At 34.8% G+C, this 21,067-nt stretch overlaps 1 protein-coding gene across 1 annotated transcript; it reads right to left on the reverse strand.

Moving 5' to 3' along the window:
- Positions 1 to 14,196: 14,196 nt before the first annotated feature.
- Abcd3 (ATP binding cassette subfamily D member Pmp70) lies at positions 14,197 to 18,436 on the reverse strand. The gene is made up of 2 exons (XM_076480947.1): positions 16,201 to 18,436; positions 14,197 to 14,920 (listed from the first exon to the last, which is right to left on the reverse strand). The coding sequence occupies exons 1-2, from the start codon at positions 18,064 to 18,066 to the stop codon at positions 14,906 to 14,908; spliced, it is 1,881 nt and encodes a 626-aa protein (XP_076337062.1). The 5' UTR covers positions 18,067 to 18,436; the 3' UTR covers positions 14,197 to 14,905.
- Between the last annotated feature and the right edge of the window lie 2,631 nt (positions 18,437 to 21,067).

Below are 21,067 nucleotides of genomic sequence, written 5' to 3' on the forward strand. Positions count from 1 at the left end.
CAAACAAACAGACAGTCAAATTAGTTATGAGTTTCAAATGCATCATATGTTTTGTAGAATTTCTAAATGAAGAAACTTTCTATAACCATCTTAGCTTGAATCACTTTAAAGAATGTCCCTTGTATTACGTTTGTGATAGTTTATTCTATTAGACTAATAACATGTCAGAACAAATATATGATGCAGATATTATTGCATAAGGCTATGGGTAAGTATTTAATGAAGTAAGATGTTTTCGTAAATAGCAATTTACTTTATATAATTATTGAAATTTTATTAATATGTTTTAGTATGTGTAATACTGTTAAGTCTTTGATTTTACTTATGTATATTAATGATAACATATAGGTCTATGATGAAAAACGAATTTTATATAAGAAATATAAATAAAAACTTGCATTACTTGTTCAAACATACTTGTTTGAAACTTATATCCGTGGAGTGTAATTTATACAATAAAACATGTTGATCTCAAGTTGACATCACTAACAACTATGTGACTAATGAACAAATATGAATAGGAGAGTCTATCTAGCTGAGTATATAACAATTGTATGCTAACTGAAACCTACTAAAACTATCTACGTGAACTCGAACCTGTCATTTACAAACCCTATATTGAAGATATTTTGTTTCTGTTTCGCCCATCAATCTACGTTTCCAAGTTCCTTTCTTACCTTAATCCTCAACATCCCAACATCAATTTCATATCTGAACTTTAAGAAAATGATTCTTTACCATTCTTAGACGTCAGGATTAGCAAAGAAGGTGTAAATATGGTTCTACCTCTGTTTATCATAAAATAATTTTTACTGGTCTCTATACCAATTTCAATAGTTTTATCCCCAGCTTCGTCAAACGTAATCTGGTTATATCATTCCTAAACAGAATTTTTAATATTCGTTCTAATCATTTTCTTTTACAGGAAAAAATTGCCTACTACATTAACATATGTTAAATAATGGCTATCTGGCTGATTTTCAAACCAAGATTAAACGCAATTTTCTAAATAACCACAACCACAAGCCAATGTACACTGTGACAGATTTACTATTATACATTTATTTTAATATCAACATTTGTTTTAGTTCAAATTTGTCAGAAATGCATGTAACTTATATTGTTAAATCTGTATTGCGAAATTTCTGCCTATTCACTAAAGCTTTATAAGATTCTCGAGTATAGAATCAACAGTGAACTACTTGTATATGTAAGTACTAGTGATTGTCAGTATTGTTATCTTAGTTGATATTTATTTCTAGAAACTCTCCTCGCAAGCTTATAAAAGGTAACCAATGCAACACAAAAAAAAAAAACAGTATATATTGTTGGTTTGCTACAGTTTGTACACTATAAACTTCGGAAGCTATAACTGTGATTAACATTTATTAGTTGGGAACTTCAGATATTTGACCAGGAACGTTTACAGATTTCGAACATTACAGACCGTTTAATTTCAGCAGATTAGCATTGGACGTTAGTATTTTTACCAATACATTATATAACTTCAGTGGTAAAAACTTACGTGGGATCAGCGAAGAGCTAGCTAGCTCCTTTTAAGTGAATTGTGTCTATATCAACTCAGAATTAATTCACTCACTGTAAACCATCGACAAAATATTCAATCCCGTACCACATATAAGACTCAGTATTGTTTGAAAGTTTGTTAACTTTTTGTACATTAACCATTATTACAAATTGTATTATTGTTTGTATACTAAAATATATTTGTATTAAGAAAGAAAAGTGTCTGTATCAATCTTCTTGGCAAATAGCATGAAATTAATACATATCTTTATTTAATTACCTTAAACATTAAAATTTAACTCAGTTTCAGACTATTTAAAATACATTATAATACGTAACAGTACATCGTCCCCAAATATACCCTCACCCTTCAATACATGGTTTCATAATCCTTACCAAATAAACAGCTCTCTTCACTAATAAACACATTTTACCTCAAATTCAGTTTAGAATAATGTACAAACCTAGCTTCTGCATTAGACAACTATTTCAGTGCAAAGGTCAAGTACTTAAACTTCTACGTCCATGATTTGTATAGTGATTGTAAGTTCACGTAAATTAGCAGAACGAAATACCACTTAAAAAATATAATTCATGGCAAACAAATTATTTCTGAGTTGATATTGTCACACACCCCGCTTAAGCTAGCTACCTTGATTGGTGTCACACCTCTGACTTTTACCGTTGGAGATATTTAATGTCTTCGTAGAATTCTAACGTCTAAAGTAATTCATTGAAGTTATACGGTTTGTAATGTTCGAAATCTATAAACGTTCCTGATCCAATTCTGCAGTTTCCTAATTCGTGGGTATCAATCATAATTATAGCTTCCTATGCCTATGACACACTGACTGTAGCTGTCCAATAATAATAATACACTGTTTTTTGGCTAGCTAGTCGCTTTTTATACAAATCACGCGAGCTTGTAGAAATGTCAATAATGTTCTAGCGCGCTTTTCCAAAATAAATATTATTGATTCTTACTTTCAAGAACCTTCTGCAAATTCCAAGAACAGGAGGGACTTGCACAATACACAATCAAGAATATAAGTCACATACAAAATGAAAACTTCACTGAAACAAACGTAAGCACTAAATTAAATGTACAACAGTATCTAACAGAACCAGCTTTCTACTACTTAAAAAAAAAACAACAACCACTCATCCATTCGTGCACATTCTGAAAACAAAGATCACAATATCTCGTTTAACGATTTATCTATCATTACCACAGGATATTCAGTCCTGGAACATTACATTAAATAAGATCTCATAGCTAAACATCTCCTGACTCTTAGTAATTCACATGAGATCTAAAACTGTTTTAAATTTCCATACTTAATGCAACTGCTGTGTAATACATACATAAACATTGTTTTATTCATCCATTTACCGCTGTTCTTAATAACTAAAAACCTAATGATTATGTTATTACATTATAATATTTGCAAAATTATTTTTAGATGTCGTTGATGATGGAATAAGTTATTCTGAGACATTCGAACCTGTAAATAAAATGTTTTATGATTTTGTCAACCGTCTTTATCTTCATTATTTGACAAGTGTTTACTTACGTGTAATGATGATGGCATATTAGGCTGTGGTAAATCACGTCGGTTTTAAGTAGTGAGGACGAGGTAATGCTCAGTTACAGATTTAAAGTGAATGATATCTATTATAGGTTTTCTAAAATAAAGACATTTTTATCATATTAGTTCGAAATACTTTGGAGAAATCCCTTCTTTTTTTATGGTGAATTATTTTATTTGACTAACGATACGTATATGCTGCAGGTATTATTACATTGGAATGTAGGTCAGTATTTTATAAACTAAGCTTTCGTAAATATTATATTAGTATATCTTGAAGTTTTGTTAAGAAACGTTTCAGCATGGGTGATACTTAAGTTTGCGATTTCTTTTAATGGTAGCATATTAGATTTGTTGTTAAGCACAAAGTTACATCCTGAGATATCTGTTCTCTGCCCACCACGGCTATGAAAACCAAGTTCATAGCGTTGTAAATCCGCAAATATACTGCTATGCCACTGGAGAGCAATCAATGTTCGATTTACGAATGACAGTGTTCCAGGTTATAATTAACTGAATTAGTGAACTTGTAGGATATCTGACGAGCTGTAATAGTAAGATACTGAGCTAATAAAGTTACATTTTGGAGATATAGGTCGTGATTTAACTTAAAATTATAGAAACTTTTCATGTGGAACTCTAGTTTACGTAAAACAAATATAAGAATAATAACTAAATCTTTAAACTATAAATATATACAGTCGTATATGGTTTGGGACAAGATATTATACAAGACAAGGAGATCAGAGAAAAGCAACCAATAAAAACAAAGAGAGACCCGACGAATAAACGTATACATAGAGAAAGATCAAAAGAAAACATGTCACCAATAAGAATAAAACTACATGTAAACCAAAATGTTTGTATTATTGATACAGTAATAAACAGAAATTTGTCATTTTTTAAACTTGGAATGGGCTAGTCCCCGATAAAAATAAGTAAATCTTTAATAAAATAAAATTTGTAGTGTCAGAAGGCTACCTTAACAATATTATTAAACGAAAAACCACCTAGTCAACAATACTCACCCTCAACTCTAGAGTTACTTTCGTCTGATAGAACAGTGGAACTTAATATTTCCTTTTATAACCTTCCAACGGTCCAATAATGAAGAGCAAGCCATTAATCCTTGAATCTATAGCAAACAACAATTAAGTTTATGTTAATATCTATCCCCAATAATGCTTGGAGAATTCCAAGTCTTGTTGGTTGGTTTCTATGTAACGGCTGGCCTGGAGCAGTGTCTAGCCAGAGCTGCAGTCTGTTGGGTAGGTGATGGATGTTTCATTTCACGTGTCTGACCATCGAGCCATTTTTTCCACATTTAAATATTTTACCCCTGTTTTTCGGGGTCCAGGAGTGTGGAGACTCAATGTCTCCCTCCTCGCTGAAGGAGGTGGTGGATTAATTAATGGACGGAGTCACGTCCATTGTGTCATATTTGGGTGGAATCTGTCTCCACACATGTTGGTCCTCTGCCCAATGTCGGATGAGATATGGAAAAAGATGACTCGCCGTTTCCGTGTTCCTTCGATCTCAGCTAGGACCATATTGTATCACTTGCCGGTCCCTGTTCCCTGGCTTTTACTTTCCATTATACAGTAACAGTGTTTAAGTACGTGATCTGGCTTGCCCGCAACCAGTATGTTTTTGAACGGTTTCCAGTGACATACTACAAAGTACTGGCTAAGGTACAAGTTGCTACTCTGAATTGATTTCATAATTGTATACAGCATAAAATATGATGTTTGCCAATGTAATACTATCAACTAAATCTACCATAAGCAAACTTCTTAGGTACATGCATCATAAGGTATGATTTTTTTATCAGTATAATTTTACCCGTCAAGGGTATATGATATATTCTAAGCTGTTACTTCAGTTATATACAACATTGAGTATGTTTTGTCCAGATAATTATGTCAAGGGAATATAATCTAAGGATAGAAGTTTGTTTCTCTGTTTTTTCAGTATAATTGTGGAAAGGAAATGTAGTCCACCTAATGGTGAGTTCCTAGCTATTCATGAATTTTCACCGACTTAATACGCATAACTGATTAGAATGCTAATATTCAAAGACTTCTAGGTACACATAAATTATATTTTCTAGAGAAGATTATTTAATATATTAGAATTTTCTGCATTATATGACGTATGGTTAATAGAACCGATGCTAGTACCAAAAGAACTTTGACTTTTCTATTGATTATAAATAATATAATATTAAATCTCAAGTAGAACTATTGGCAATTTTTGAAAAAGAGGAGGGCATTTGGGTGCTGCAAGTGGGATTTTGATTTTTTAATTTTACGACTCTGTAACCAAATATTTAGATTTGAATTATCAGCAACATTTTTATACCAAGCATAAAAGAATACCATGATGAGAAAAGGATATCCTTAGCGAGAGGGTTAAATTTTTTTTCCCAACAATGTTAATGTCTTTTACCTTAGTAAAACAATAATGATAATAGTCTCTTCACTGCTGAAGACCATACTACAATAATTTATAATATATCATTAGTGTCATGCAGAATGTTAAAATAATCATAGTGTATAAAGTCTTTACTTATGTAAGTATGGTGTTATTTTGCACATAATATTCATTAACAAAAAAAAAGGTAATTAAGTAGCAGAGTTAAAATAAACATTATTAGTTTTGGTCATTAATTAATATTATTAATTGTATTTGCAGAATACTCATGATCCCAATGGATTTCTAATGTCTTTCTAAGACATAGAGGAATAGAGTTCACTTACTTGTTTTTGTAACTGAAAGTACATTTTTCATTGTGATGCAATTTGCAAAATAGTAGCAACAAGTCAGAGAAACTTCTACAGCAATTTTTTTACCAATGAATAGTGGGATTAGCCCTCACATTATAACACCCCCATAGCTTAAAGGACAAGCATGTTTTGGTGTGATGGGGATTTGAATCCATGATTCTCAGATTGCAAGTCAAGTACCCTAACCACCTTTGCCATGCTAGGCCAATTTCACTTATGTAAAAGCATGTATGATGTTTTGTGAAAAATCTGTACATGAAGTAGACATATGGATGTTTGTAGATTCATTGTATAGAAATTACTGTAGAATACATAAAAATTTCAAGTATGTAACTGTTGTATGTAGAAACCTGTTGTCCTTTGATAATGTTCTGTATTCATCTGTGTCGCTGGTAACAAAACTATGACCTGATATTAAGTATGTATATTCCACTTTGAACATTTAAGGGCTGGCTTAATCTTTTATGTTACAGTTTATGCATATACATAGTTCAAAGTTTTTAGTGAGATTTAAAAACATCTAAGTTACAGATTAATGACCATAAATATTTTCTGTTAGTCATTCATGAAATTATTTTTCATTTTAATCATTACTTTTTGCTTCTCAAATATTTTTAATTTTATTTACAAGAGAAAGTGATGATCTTATATTAAAGATCATCCATTATTCTCAGAGAACAAGAGGTGCAAGTGGGTTAAAACTATAAAAATATTATTTAATTTCTCAATTAGTGAGCTGAAAATTAGTCATCAAAAACATGCATTAAACTTCTGGATGGTAGTTCCCAATTATCTAAGGTATGATAATATTACTCTTATTATAGCAGCTACCAATTAATTGATTGATTGATTGATTGATTGATTTAGTGTTTTATGGCACAAAGCAGCGAGGCTATCTGCTCCAGACATTCGGTAAAAATGTAAAAAAAAAAAAAAAATAAATAAATGTAGTGATAGACATAAATGGAAATGAAGGTAAAACAAAAAAGTATAAAACCAATGTTGACACCTAGTCTACAATGTTAAGATAGAAGGCAGAGTATAAGAAGTTGTAAGGTATTTACTCTAGCAAAAAGGTAATGATCATAACCTGCCAGGAAGACTAACAGGTAAGTTCAAGAACCACCGTCAGTCACCTGAAGTTGGTCTTTCCAGTCCTGGTTCTGGGTTGTGTGTCATAGCAACCAGTATCAAAATGTAAAAGAATAGAAGTTTTAAATGATACATAGCAAAATTGTAACAATGAGTAGCCAAATGTCCAGTAAAAAGATAAAGTCAAGTAAATGGAGTAAAATTTGTAAAAGTAAATGAAGGTAAAAAACAAAACAGCAATTAAAACAGAAAATGGTGTAAAACCAATGGTGACATCCAGTCTTCAAAGTTGTAAAATATTTACTCTAGCAAAATGGTAATGATCATAACCCGCCAGGAAGACTAACAGGTAAGTTCAAGAACCACCGTCAATCACCTGAAGTTGGCCTTTCCAGTCCCGGTTCCGGGTTATGTGTCATAGCAGCTATTATCAAAATGTAAAAGAATAAAAGTTTTAAAAGACACTCCACAAATTCATAATAATGAGTAGCCAAATGTCCAGTAAAAAGATAAAAGTCAAGTAAATGGAGTAAAATTTGTAAAAGTAATTGAAGATAAAAGCAAAACGGCAATTAAAACAGAAAATGGCGTAAAAACCAATGTTGACATCCAGTCAACAAAGTTGTAAAGGACTACCTGTAGCAGAATGGTAATGATCATAACCCGCCAGGAAGACAAACAGGTAAGTATAAAAACCACCGTCAGTCACCTGAAGTTGGTATTTCCAGTCCTGGTTCTGAGTTATGAGTCAATATGGCCAGTACTAAAAAGTAAAGTAGTAAAAGTGTGAAATGATATGCAGCAAAAGTATAATAACAACTCGCCAGAACGACTAACGAGTAGTTCAAACAGTAGCGTTAGTCACCTGAAGTTGGCCTTTCCAGTCCTGGTGTCGATTTATTTAATGTTCTGGCCATTGTCCAATGTCAAATTGAATGAGAGAGATTAAAACTGTAAAAAAGGAACCACAATTAAAAAGGTGTAATGAATAAATATGCAACACTTAAATGAGATTAAAAAGATTAATGGCCATTAAAAAATTAAAAACATTATCAAGGTGGATAGAGTCATCATCACCAATAACTCTGTCCAATGTTACAGACTGACCCTGGGAAAAAATATGTTTAAAATATTACCGTCGTTGAGAATTGTAACGATGGCAAGAAAGTAAAACGTGGCTGATAGTGATTTGAGTGTTACACAAACTACCCATTGGTGCATCAGTTCCAGATAAAAGAAAATGATGATTTAAAAAATTGTGATCAATGCGTCGCCTAGTGAGAACAACTTCCTCCTTCCGAACTTTATGGAAGCTAGATGGCCAAAGTCCAATTTTGGGTTTGATTTGAAAAAGTTTGTTGTCGCGTTGCTCACTCCAAGTGGACTGCCAGCTGGCACGGAGCCGAGCCTTGAAGACAACACCATAGTCCATGTACGGAATAGGCATAGGAGTGATGGTGCTGAAGCAGACATATTTAGCTGCCATGTCTGCAAGCTCGTTCCTGCGAATACCAACATGGCCTGGTATCCAGAAAAACTGGATTGAAGTAGCTGCGAATGAGAAATGGGCCAGTCGGTTTCGAATATCAGCGAGAATAGGATGTGAGCTAACGTGTAGCGATTCCAAGGCAAGTATGGAACTAAGTGAATCAGTATAAATAGTGCAGTTGGAGTACTGCTCAGCTGCAATATGATCCAGGGCAAGAGATATGGCATACAGTTCAGCAGTGAACACAGAAGCTGTAGAAGGGATTCTGTACGCAACTACTGACCCATAGCAAACCATAGCAGAGCCCACTGAATTACCTGATTTGGAACCATCTGTATAAATGGGAACTGAATGCACAGACCCAATTCATCCAATTGCGCCCGGATGCGAAGGCCAAATGGAGCAATGACAGATCGTCTGTTCTGAAAAAGTACTGCCCACCGAGGAAGGAAAACACATTTCCAGGTGGGATGCTTTGGTAAGGAATGAAGTTTCAAAGTATATTGTAAAGATAGTTGCAAACGGCGAAGGTGTAGAGAAGGTTCATGAGATTCAATGTATATACTTTGAACTGGAGAGGTATGGAAAACCCCAGTGCAGAGTCGAAGTCCTTGGTGATGAATGGGGTCCAGCATCTTTAAGGCGAGGTCTGGCAGAGCCATAGACCATTGATCCATAATCGAGTTTCGATCTAATAAGAGCACGATATACCTTTAACATTGAACAGCGATCTGCCCCCCAACTGGTAGAAGAGAGAACACGGAGGATGTTCAGTGCTCTTGTGCATTTGACCCGAAGCTGCTTTAAGTGTGGTATAAAGGTCAGTTTATGATCAAAGATAAGCCCCAAGAACTTGGTCTCCGGGACCACTGGCAGCAAAACTTCACCGATATGAAGTTCAGGATCAGGGTGAATACCCCGTCGACGGCAAAAGTGCATGCATACAGTTTTGGAGAGAGAGAAATTAAAGCCGTTCGCCAGAGTCCACTTCCATACACAATTGAGGGCGGTTTGTAGTTGCCGCTCAATATATCTCATGTTTGACGACTGACGAGATGTGAAAGTCGTCGACATACAGCCCATTCGCAACAGTGAGAGGGAGTTGTTCAGTGATGGTATTTATCTTTATACTGAAGAGTGTAACACTCAATACACAGCCTTGAGGGACTCCAAGTTCCTGTACAAAAGAACGGGGAAAGTGTCAAACCCACACGAACTTGGAATCTCCTGTCCATTAAAATTTTTTAATAAACATGGGTAGATGGCCACATAACCCATATGTATGGAGGTCTCGCAAAACGCCATACCTCCATGTTGTGTCGTAAGCCTTCTCTATGTCAAAGAATATTGATACAAGATGTTGGCGGTTGAGAAAGGCTTCTCTGATAGATGTTTCAAGACGAATTAGGTGGTCTGTGGTGGAGTGCTTTCTAATGTCTTACAGAGACAGCTCGTCAAAGCAATTGGATGGTAGTTTGAAGGAATCTTGGGATCTTTCCCTGGCTTAGAGAAAGGTAAAATAATAGCCTGGCGCCAGGCATCAGGAAAAACATTCTCCTGCCAGATCCAGTTGAAAACAATCAGAAGGACATCAAGAGAAGCAGGAGATAGATGGTACAGCATGTCATAATGAATATCATCAGGTCCAATAGACGTACTGGCAGACTGATGAAGGGCCATTTTTTAGTTCCACCAGGGTAAAGGGGCAATTATAGTCAAAGAAACAGTCAGTTCAAAAGGAAAGAGGTGATCGCTCTGCCTGAGTCTTGATGGCCAGGAAGGTGGAGGAACAAGCAGAAGTGCTAGATACCCGGCAAAAGCTTTCACCTAGAGTGTTAGCGATGTTCCGAACATCAGTCACCTCCTGACCATCAGAGAGTAAGATCGAGAGGTGGACAGAATTGTAGTGCCCATTAACCTTTCAAATCCTGTCTCATATGATCTTGGAACTGGTGGTAGAAGATATGCTAGTTGTGAACTTAATCCAAGATTCCTTCTGGCTTTGACGTCTTACCCACCTAGCATGTGCACGGGCCCGTTGAAAAGCAACCCGGTTTGAAAGTGTGGGATATCTACGGAAAAGTATCCCAGGCCCGCTTTTGAGCCTTCCGTGCTAAGTGGCAAGCAGGATTCCACCACGGACGAGGATATCGTGGAAAACGTGTCGAGGTTTTAGGAATACACTGAGCAGCTGCATGTGTAATACAGTCAGTTACCGCTGCTACACAGTCGTCTATTGATGGCTGATTTATGATGGCAGGATCAAGTTCTGCGAGAGCAGTGAAAGTGGACCAGTCTGCCTGATCCAGCTTCCATGGGGGCACGAGGGTAGGGTGGCATCGACCACGGCCAGTCTCTCTCAAAAGGATCGGAAAATGATCACTGCCTAGTGGATTACTGTCAACCCTCCATGAAAAATGGGAGAATAATGAAGGGGAGCAAACTGAGAGATCAATAGCGGTAAAGGACTGACTAGGTGCATGAAAGTAAGTGGAAGAACCAGTACTGAAAAGAGAAAGATTATGATCAGAGAGCATCCGCTCTACAGATTGGCCCCTCCCATCAATAATAGCACTTCCCCAGAGGGGATGATGTCCATTAAAATCCCCTAGGATTAGAAATGGAGATGGCAACTGTTCAACAAGAGCATCAAGATCTGATTGATCGTATGTCTCTCCAGGGGACAGGTACAGAGAACAAACAGTGATGGTATGACCCAAGGAAACACGGATGGCTACAGCCTCCAAGGGTGTGTTGAGTGACAAAGACAGGGTGGGCACGTGTTGATCAACCAACAGTGCCACCCCTCCATGTACTCGACCATCACACAACCTGCCATTTCTGTACAGAGAAAACTGCCGAATGGAGACAGTATCAGCAGTTTTGAGAAATGTTTATTGTAAAGAAAGACAAACAGGATGGTAGGAAGCAATCAGCGTTTTGATATCATCCAGATTAGAACGTAAACCTCGACAGTTCCATTGTATCAAGGTGGCCATTTTTAAGAACGGGTAGGTGAAGTGGCTGGAGAACCCTTCCGTTTACGACCACTTCTTTTTTCTTTACTGTCTTTAGTCGAAGGAGGTCTATCAACCTCCATGGATCCTGCTCTGGGTCGAGTGGGCAGGTTTTTGTTATTGGAAGGGGAATCTAGTGACTGAGGACGCGAACGAATAATTGTTTTGTCTCTTGTGGTGGGAGAAAAAGATGTATCAGAAGAAATGCCTGTATTTGAAACTGAAGGACGTGGATCTTGAGGTCTGTTGGAAGGTATGGGAGAAACAGAGATGGGTGTGGAAGTCGATTCATCAACCTTTTTAACCATGGAGGTCAAAAGGCTTTTCATTTGTTTTGAAAACGATTCTCTTGGAGGCACAGAGTGATCTGTCTGCACTCCCACTGTAGTTGTGGAATGAAGTGCAGCAGCATATGTCCGAGATGGAGTTGTGGACAGCAATTTCCAAGCCTCAGAATAACTAATGTTATGTGTCGTTTTCAAATGCTGCACCTCTTTTTCCTCCAACCATTTTGGGCAAGAATGAAAGTAAAAGAGGTGTGAACCATTGCAGTTTATGCAATGTGGGTTCATGTCACAGTCATAGGCATCGTGGTCCTTGCCTCCACAACGAGCACATATCAGGGAACCACAACAAGATGTCTTTGAGTGGCCGAATCTCTGACATTGGAAACATTGAAGAGGGTTTGGTATGTATGGACCGAACCCTGCAAATGAGATAACCTGCCTTGATGGTGGCAGGTGCACGTGGTGAAGTAAATGTTAAAACGAGGGTATTTGTTGGCAGCGTAACTCCATCTTTGCGAGTGGAGATGCGCCTCACTGCAGAAACTCCTTGAGTGGAGAGACCAGCGAGAATCTCTGACTCGGGAACATTCTTCAAATCCCTTTCAACAATAACTCCTCGTGAAGAATTCAAGGTAGCATGGGGTGTAACCTCAATAGGTATATCCCCAATTGCCTTTGAATTCAAGAGGAGTTCACTGTGTTGGGATGTGGATGTTTCAACCAATATGTCACCAGATCGAAGTTTCTTTACTGACTTTGGAGAGCCAGCAAGTCCCTCTAGTCCCTTTAGAATAAAAAACGGGGACATTTGCCCCAAAGGTTTTTCCGAAAGATAATGTAATATAAGAAAATGAGGTACGTGTGTTACTGATGTTGAAGATTGCTGTTCTGAGTATTCAAGATGTGGTCGCTTACCCATTGACTGTTTTTTTACAATTTTATTTAAATTTTTTGGAGGATCCATAGGAAAAGGAAAAAATTTCGGTACCCACTGACCCCCACCCACCTTTGAGCTCTACAAGGGGACGCACTACAAAGTCGTGAAAGGACAATGCAGCAACGCCAGGGTTTCGTGAGCACTATACCCAAACACCCGTTGAGAACATCCAACACTGGTACTTGGTTGACTGTAGCCCAAGTGGACCAGCCGATTGACCCAAGGGGGGCCACCCAAAGGCTGCCCGCGTACAGGAATTTGAGGCCAAAGTGGTGTGTTAGGGTTGGACCCCTCAATCACCAGGATCCTCTCCTCCCCTTCACGGGTCGCCACGCACGGCAAACACGTGGGTGGATGTTTAGATCCCAGAGAACGTAACCAGATAGAACAGAACCTTCCCTGGGAGGTCCCCTCACTATGTACAGAAATCCACACCGAGGGGCTACCAATTAATAGAAATAATTTCAACTTCTGAAGATAAATTTTCCATTTTACTTAACTAGGTGATAATTCCTCATCATTTATATATAGTAACATCATAGTATGTGAATCTAATGATCTAGTACTAAGCTTTATGTTTTAAATAAGGCTTCTCAGTAATGTAACAGATTGATATTAAAATAAATATGTAACGGTAAATGTTTGTTTTATTTAAATATATATTTACAAATGCATGCAACTTATAATTAAATGTGTTGTGAAATTCCTGCCTATTTTCTAAATTTGTAGGTTCTTGAGTGTAAGAACCATCAACTTAGTATGTAAGTAAAATATTGTTGCCAGCTGAATTTTGAGAATCTCACCTAAAGTTTACAAGTCAATGAACCAAGAGACAGTTTTCATATTAGGTAGTATACTATAAACCTCAAAAGCTGTAACTGTGATAAACACTTATCAATCTGGAAACAACAGATGATTGATCAGGAACATTTATAGATTTCAAACATTACAAACTGCTGAACTTCAGAGAATTAGCATCAAATGTTAATACTTCTATGAAAATGTTAAATAGCTTTAGCAGTGAAAAACTAATCATTAAGTGAACTGTACCAATATCAACTTGGAAATAGTTTGCTCATCATGGGCCACTGATAAAATAATCAGTTCCTGACCAGATAGAAGACTCAATATATTGTTTATAGGTATGTAAATCATTACTTTAATAACCATTATTATAAATTGTATTATTATTTGTATATTAAAATATATTAGTATTAAGAAAGAAAATTGTATTAATCTTATTGGCACATATCATAAATTTAATGCATATTAACATTCAATTAGTTTCTAAATTAAAATATTAGGCTATTTGAAATAATAATACATAGCATAATAAATTAGAGGATTGTTCAGAATAAATTATATGTAACAGTAGTAAAACCTAATTTTGTGAATGATCATAAATAATGTAACTAAAATAATTATTCTAAACTTTAATAACAGTAAAATAATACAACAATTTTTTCAACAGATTAAAATGGATAATAAACTTTATTTACTCACTGTCTACAATACCTCTACGTAATCACATACAACTTACAAGATTTATGGGTATAATAGTACTAATAGAGGTGTATGATGATAAAAGAGAAAACAAACCTTGAAATAAATAAACTCTTCAAAAAAAAAATTATTGAAACCATAGTTACATTGGTCACTAATATATTAGAAACTAATTCAAATCACAGGCAGACACACCAAGATAATTTAAAATTAACAAGTTTTGATTAATAAATGAACTCAAACATTTATCCTTTACTTTTATCTTAAAGTTACAACAAAAAGAATATATTTGTGAAACTAAAAACATCTTTTCACTTTGCTTAACAAGTAATATACAATTAATACCTAAAAAAAACAGACAAAATTAAATTTTGCCCCATTGAAAAGCAAAATGTAGAACTTAGGTTAAAGCAGTTTTCTGTAAAAAAAACAATAGTTTCATTTTTCATCACAAAACAATTAACATTAATTTCAAGTGTAATTTCAATATTATAGTGAAATAAACTGTTGGTAAAATATGGATGATGATAATGAAAATCATCCAAAGTTCTAATTGGCAAGTCTTTTCTGTTATTTTTCCCTTGAAAGCCTGCAAATATTTTCACCAAACAAAATCCATGTTTGTAGTACAAAAACATAAGCTTTTTATGTTCTGTTTAAAGCTAGGTTTTTCTAGTTTCATTTTCTCCTCATCTAAAGTAAATACACAAATATTAATTTGACATAGAAAATTCTAAATACAGTAACTAAAGTACTGAGACTTACTTGAACTAGAAGTCAAAAAATGGAAGGAACTCAGGATTTAATTGTTAAAACTTGCATGTGAAAACACTAAGTTAACTCAGCAAAACAGAGTTCCTTCTTTATTAAATTTGAGATACCATTTTCTGATTTCTTATTTAATATAGGTCACAAATTAAAACTAAAATACATGATACTAAAACAAAAGTACATATTGCAGTCAAATTTCACTATAGATCAATAATCAAATATCATTAATATAATTACATCAGAGCCCAAAATGACTACAAACTGCACAAACAACATTATACATTATATAATCAACTTTCCTATACATGTTAAATATAGCAATATGATTGGGTATGAAATTATGTGATGCATTTTATGAAAGCTTCACCACAACATAGATACTACAATGAATGACATTTCATCTACTACAGTAATATATACTTCATTTTAATTTAAAAAAATGTGTTGTGCTCTTTTAAGTAATACCTGAAACAATTAACAATGAAGATTTATCCTCTAAATTGTATGCTCAAATATATTTTATGAGAATTAAAATTTCACAGGCTGTGAAATAAGAATTAGTAAAAACATTTTTTTACAACTTAAATTTTAACAATACTTTGTTCATCTTAAAAAAAGGGGATTTCTTCTTACAGTTATACACTTTTTTCTCTTTCTCACCCTACACATCTGGATATTTAATTATTTCAGTTGGTTTTCATTTACCTCCTAGCAAATATTCATCACCATACATACTACACCAAGTTTTGTTATATATGTTATTCTAGTCCCAGTAAGTGAAAAATTTTCAGATACATAATCTCTAAAGTGTCATCAGTTAAGTTCATAATTACCAAAGATTAAGTTTATAATCTAACATACAACTTTGTCTGTTTATACTTTGCATAACACTAATAATAAAATATAAACCCAAATAGGTACATGGTGTTCTTACTTGTTAACTGCCAAAAATTACATCCATGGCTAATTCTCAATTTTAAATCATATAATTTTAACTGTATAGTATACTAACATGCCTCATGATAACTTTGGCAAGTTTGATGATTACAAATGAATTTACAATGTCTTTAAGACCCAAACTCTGTGGTATGGTCTTGAATTTTCTCAAATTCAAAGTTGCCCTGTCCATCCATTTGAAGGTAACACTCATGATACTTCCATAATGACTTCCTGTGAGAGACTGTAAAAAGTGTTATTCCTACCTGACGGCAATATTGGTACATTGATCCCTCGACATCCACGCTGACAGCACTGGTACATTCATCAAGGATGGCAAATTGAGGTTTATGATAGAACAGTCTAGCCATGGCTACTCGTTGTTTCTCACCCCCACTAAGAATATCCATCCAGTCTTTGCTGACATCCCACCCACCTTCTCTTTCCAAAATATATGTGAGGTGAACTTTTTCCAAAAATAAGACAAGGTCTTCATCTGTAATTCCTTTTTTTTGCATATCTTTAATACTATGTGGATAAATAATCTGGTCTCTAAAGGTCCCTAGTGTCATATAAGGACGTTGTGGTATGTAAAAGAGTTTATCTTTGGCAGGCTTTATTAGAGTTCCTCCAAAGGTAGGCCACAGTTCTCCTAAAATTCTGAACAAGGAGCTTTTACCACAACCATTAGGGCCACAGACTAACACATTCACACCTGATGGTACTTCAAAACTTAATTCTTCAACAAGAACATCTCCACTAGGTGTGACTAATGGAACTCTGTCAAACTTAATAATATTATCTTGTGTGATAATGCGTCCAGCCCCAGGAATCAAATGATATCCTTTTAGTTTAGGTTTATTACTACTTGTGTTCTCTATTTGGATGCTACTACCAGAAATCATTGTCCTGGAATAATGGCCCTTGTTCAGATCTCTTAAAACTTTCATAAGCTGTGACACTCGTGTGGTAAACCCAGCAAGTCGTGTCATTTCTCGTCCAGCTAACACAAGTCTTCCAATGGCCTCAGCCAGTTTCACTAACATACGTCCACTTTTATAGTATGCTTCAAGTCTTTCTCCTGGGCTGTTACTTCCATGAGTCCTTGAACTAAAAAATGGGCGACTAATGAGAATGTAACCAACAACAGTTGCAAAATACTTGGCCACAATATTATCAATTACTCCCATACAGAAATGAAACTCTAATAAATCTCTTACATGATCAAACAGCCTCTCAAAAGCATGCTGCAAAGTTGTCTTTTCTCGAGTGTTACCTTGATAAAATGCAATTTCTTCGCTATTTGTTATAATCCTAGAGTTCACATATCTTAGTTCTCCCTCCAATTTCTGCTCTGTCACCGTCATCTTTCCCATTGGACGTCTAAGTCTAGTTAACAATAATCCAGCAAAAACAAGATATAGCATCATAACCATTGGAGCCTCACCCCCAACAGCTACTGTAAGACGATGAATATAAATTATTATATCCAAAATTGGCTTACTAATATTTGAATACAAGGCAGTTAAACAGCTACAAAACTTTTCCACATCTTGGGTAAGAAGTTGATCTGGATTTGAGATACGTGTATCCAGGTTACTCATACGATAGTATGTCATTCCAAGCATGTACTGGTTGTACAAGTGCTGAGACAATTTTGTACGAAACCTCAATTTTAATTCACTAAGCCCATATTTAAGAACATTATTCATCAGTGAAATAAATGGCATTGCATATATAAAAGATATCAAATTTCTAACAAATAACTCTCTATCTTTACTTATTATAGCTCTCTCAATTATTGTTCCATTCTGTATCATCCAAATGTCACACATTGTTCGTCCAATAAGAGAACTTGCAACAAGAATTAGAAATCCAAATTCTGATGTAAAGAATCCTGGAACAATTATCCTTAATATTTTTCTCAGCTGTCTGAAGAATTCTGCATCTACATGAGCTCGTGATTTTTTTGCATCTTTCTGTTCAAATACAACTGCAACTTCATCCACTTGCTGAGCTTTCCTGCGTCCTCTTTTTATTTTTAAATACCACATCCAACAAACTAAAACTGCTGAAGCTGTTAATGCTGATGTTTTTCTAGACTGAAGAAATTTACTTAATACTGGCGCCATTGCAATAAAATAAATTTACTTGTAGTAAAAATACTTTACAGTAAAATTAGATGTTTCACACGATAATATATCAAATTATACTGCATAAATTCTACAAACTATCGTAGGTACAGGCTAACAGCACCTTTACTATTAAGGTAATACAAAATCATGTGATACTGATAATCTTTATGCAACTGCTTTACTTACTATTAACCAAAATTTTATATATGCATTTCTATACCAACTGTAGTTCACCTTTCTGGGAGCAATACAAGAATCTTACTATGAAAACTGAATATAAATTTCTACTTCGAACTTTTGTCCACCTTACAATTATATTTTCACTCATTCGAACACTAATTATCCTTGTCACAATGGAAAGAACGCCATCTGTATATTTTATAATATCTTAGGAAAATTAAAAATACAATAATTTAAGAATCGCTACATTAAAATTACATAAATAACATAATATCTTATTAGGAGAACACTAATTTATACAGAACAAACTATAATTTTCGTATTAGTGGAAACTAATAGCAAATAATATGAAGAACTATAAAAATTAAATATTAAAAACTGCTTTGTTTAACAATCTATTATGATATATTCTCATAACATGAAGACGGGTTTCTCTGGAGTTTCCCGTTTTCCAGTAAATATACGCTAGCGCCAGCCGTCCCTAATTTAGCAGTGTAAGACTAGAGGGAAGGCAGCTAGTCAACTCTTGGGCTACTCTTTTACCAACGAATAGTGAGATTGACTGTCACATCATAACGTCCCCTTCGCTGAAAGGGCGAGCATGTTTGGTGTGATGGGGATTCGAATCTGCGACCCTCAGGTAATCGATTATATGCCGGGCGTGTAAGTATACGTAACTGAATACTTAAGAATTCTTTAGAAAGTCGTAAAACAGCGTATAGAAAACTAATATCGATAAAATGTCCCTAATAATGAATATTTATAAAATAGAATCTGTTAACCATTATTACGTGAAACAACACTTTATATAAAATTTAAAATCCATGAAACTAGAAAAAAAGATTAGTTTAAGTGCACTTATACATTATTAGAGTCTGTTTACAATATTATTTCAATTGTTAAAATCATCTTCCTTTTTTGAGCTTTTTCGACTTGAAAATAAGGCCATTAGCAATCGATAAATAAGCCTGTTAAAGAAATTAAAAGACGGCGAAATTATTTAGGTTATATTGCTCATGCCCAAAGCATATGGAATTTAATGACCTCCCCTCACTCATAGATACACTGGGAAATTATGGCTATATAAGCGAAGATTTATAAATTTTTATGATATTCAACTACTACATATTCTGGATGACCTTATTTCAAGTCTTTAAATTATTATATATTATTAAAGCACTAATAAACAATATTTATTAACTTCACTCTTTTCAGCACCAAGATAAAATAGGTTTTTATAGCAATATCTGTAAATTATTCACTTCATATTCGTAAACATAGACGTCGTACAGTACTGTGCAAAAATGTTAGGATAAGAGATTTTATCATTCTTTCTATTTTATGGGGCTAATTCTTCCATGCCATCACAGAATATAAATTTCAATACTATGCTAAAGTTTCACTGATCCCTGTTGACAATAGAATTCCCATAAACTTGTACCAAAGGCATATCATGAGAGTCCTGCTTAAATTAACACATTGGTCGAACGTAGGGTCTGAAATAATTTTTATGGTACTCCTTGTATTGTCTTAACAATATAGAAAGAAGCTAGCATATTGTACCGACATGCGCAGGAAGATATCAGTTTAATAGCACTCCACAAATAAACCTTGATAAAAACTGTCTTTAACACTATATACTAAATTTTGTTGTCATATCGAGTAAATAATTGGAACTAGAGCAGAGAGTTCGCATAAAAGCCTTACGTGATGCTGGTTGGACTCTCCTACAAACTGCAGCAGACTTGAAATGTTCTCCAAACACTGTCCAATACGCTTTAGATCATGAGACCGAGACAGATAAATTTGAAAATAGGAAAGGAAGAAGCAGAATACCTGCACTCAATAATACTGGTATATAATATCTTCATTTATGCAGCCTCTGGGAGAGAAAGTAGACTGCCATTGATCTCGAGCATAAAATAACCATGTATCAAATGGCAGACAAGTGTCCAATAGCCGTTGAAAAACCTTTACTTCGATCTCCAAATATTGTCAAGAGACTAAAATTTGGTGAAAAGTACAAAACTGGACTACTAATGATTGATACAGAATATTATTAATGGAAGAGTCCAAGTTTGGAATATTTAGTTCAAAGCGTTGGTCGGAAGAAAAGTGAAAGACACGAAGCAAGTGTAATAATTTGAGATGTTTTTCTGTTAAGAGCGTGTGTGTTTTCTTATAGCAAAGCCACATCGGACTATCTGCTGAGTCCAGCAAGGGCTCTTGAGAGTGTCAGGAGATGTTTGCAAAATGAATGAAATAATGTATCAGCGAGAGTACCAGCTCATACTGATCTGTCATGGTATACCTAACGGTTTTGCACTCTTAGTAAATAATTCTATTACCATGAAAATAATGACCCGAAACACACATTCAACTTATGCAGAAATTACTTAGGTAAGAAAGAAGCTGTTGGAATCATTCAAACGATACAATGTTCTCCACAGAACCCAACTGACCAGATCTGGGATTTGACATATCATAAACTTGCAAATTCAAAATTCACTTCTAAAGGAACTTTATTGGAGTGTATTAGACACATTTGGAGTAAACTGTCAAAGAGCACTTTGATTACATATGTTGCAGCTCCGCCTGAAAGTCTGTTTGCAGTTATTAAAGCAAAATGGGGACACAAAATATTAACTTATTTGCTGAACTCAAACACGTCCATGAAGTTTGTTGTACTAAATACGAAGATAAATAAAATTTTGATATTTCACCTATGACTTAACTTCTATTATTCTTTTAAAGTAGCCCGAGATCTAATTTTCGACTTTGTCCTAATACTTTTGCACAGTTTTGTTTAGTTACATAC

The sequence above is a fragment of the Tachypleus tridentatus genome, chromosome 13, assembly GCF_004210375.1.
Source record: "Tachypleus tridentatus isolate NWPU-2018 chromosome 13, ASM421037v1, whole genome shotgun sequence".
In the NCBI taxonomy this organism is placed as follows: domain Eukaryota; kingdom Metazoa; phylum Arthropoda; class Merostomata; order Xiphosura; family Limulidae; genus Tachypleus; species Tachypleus tridentatus.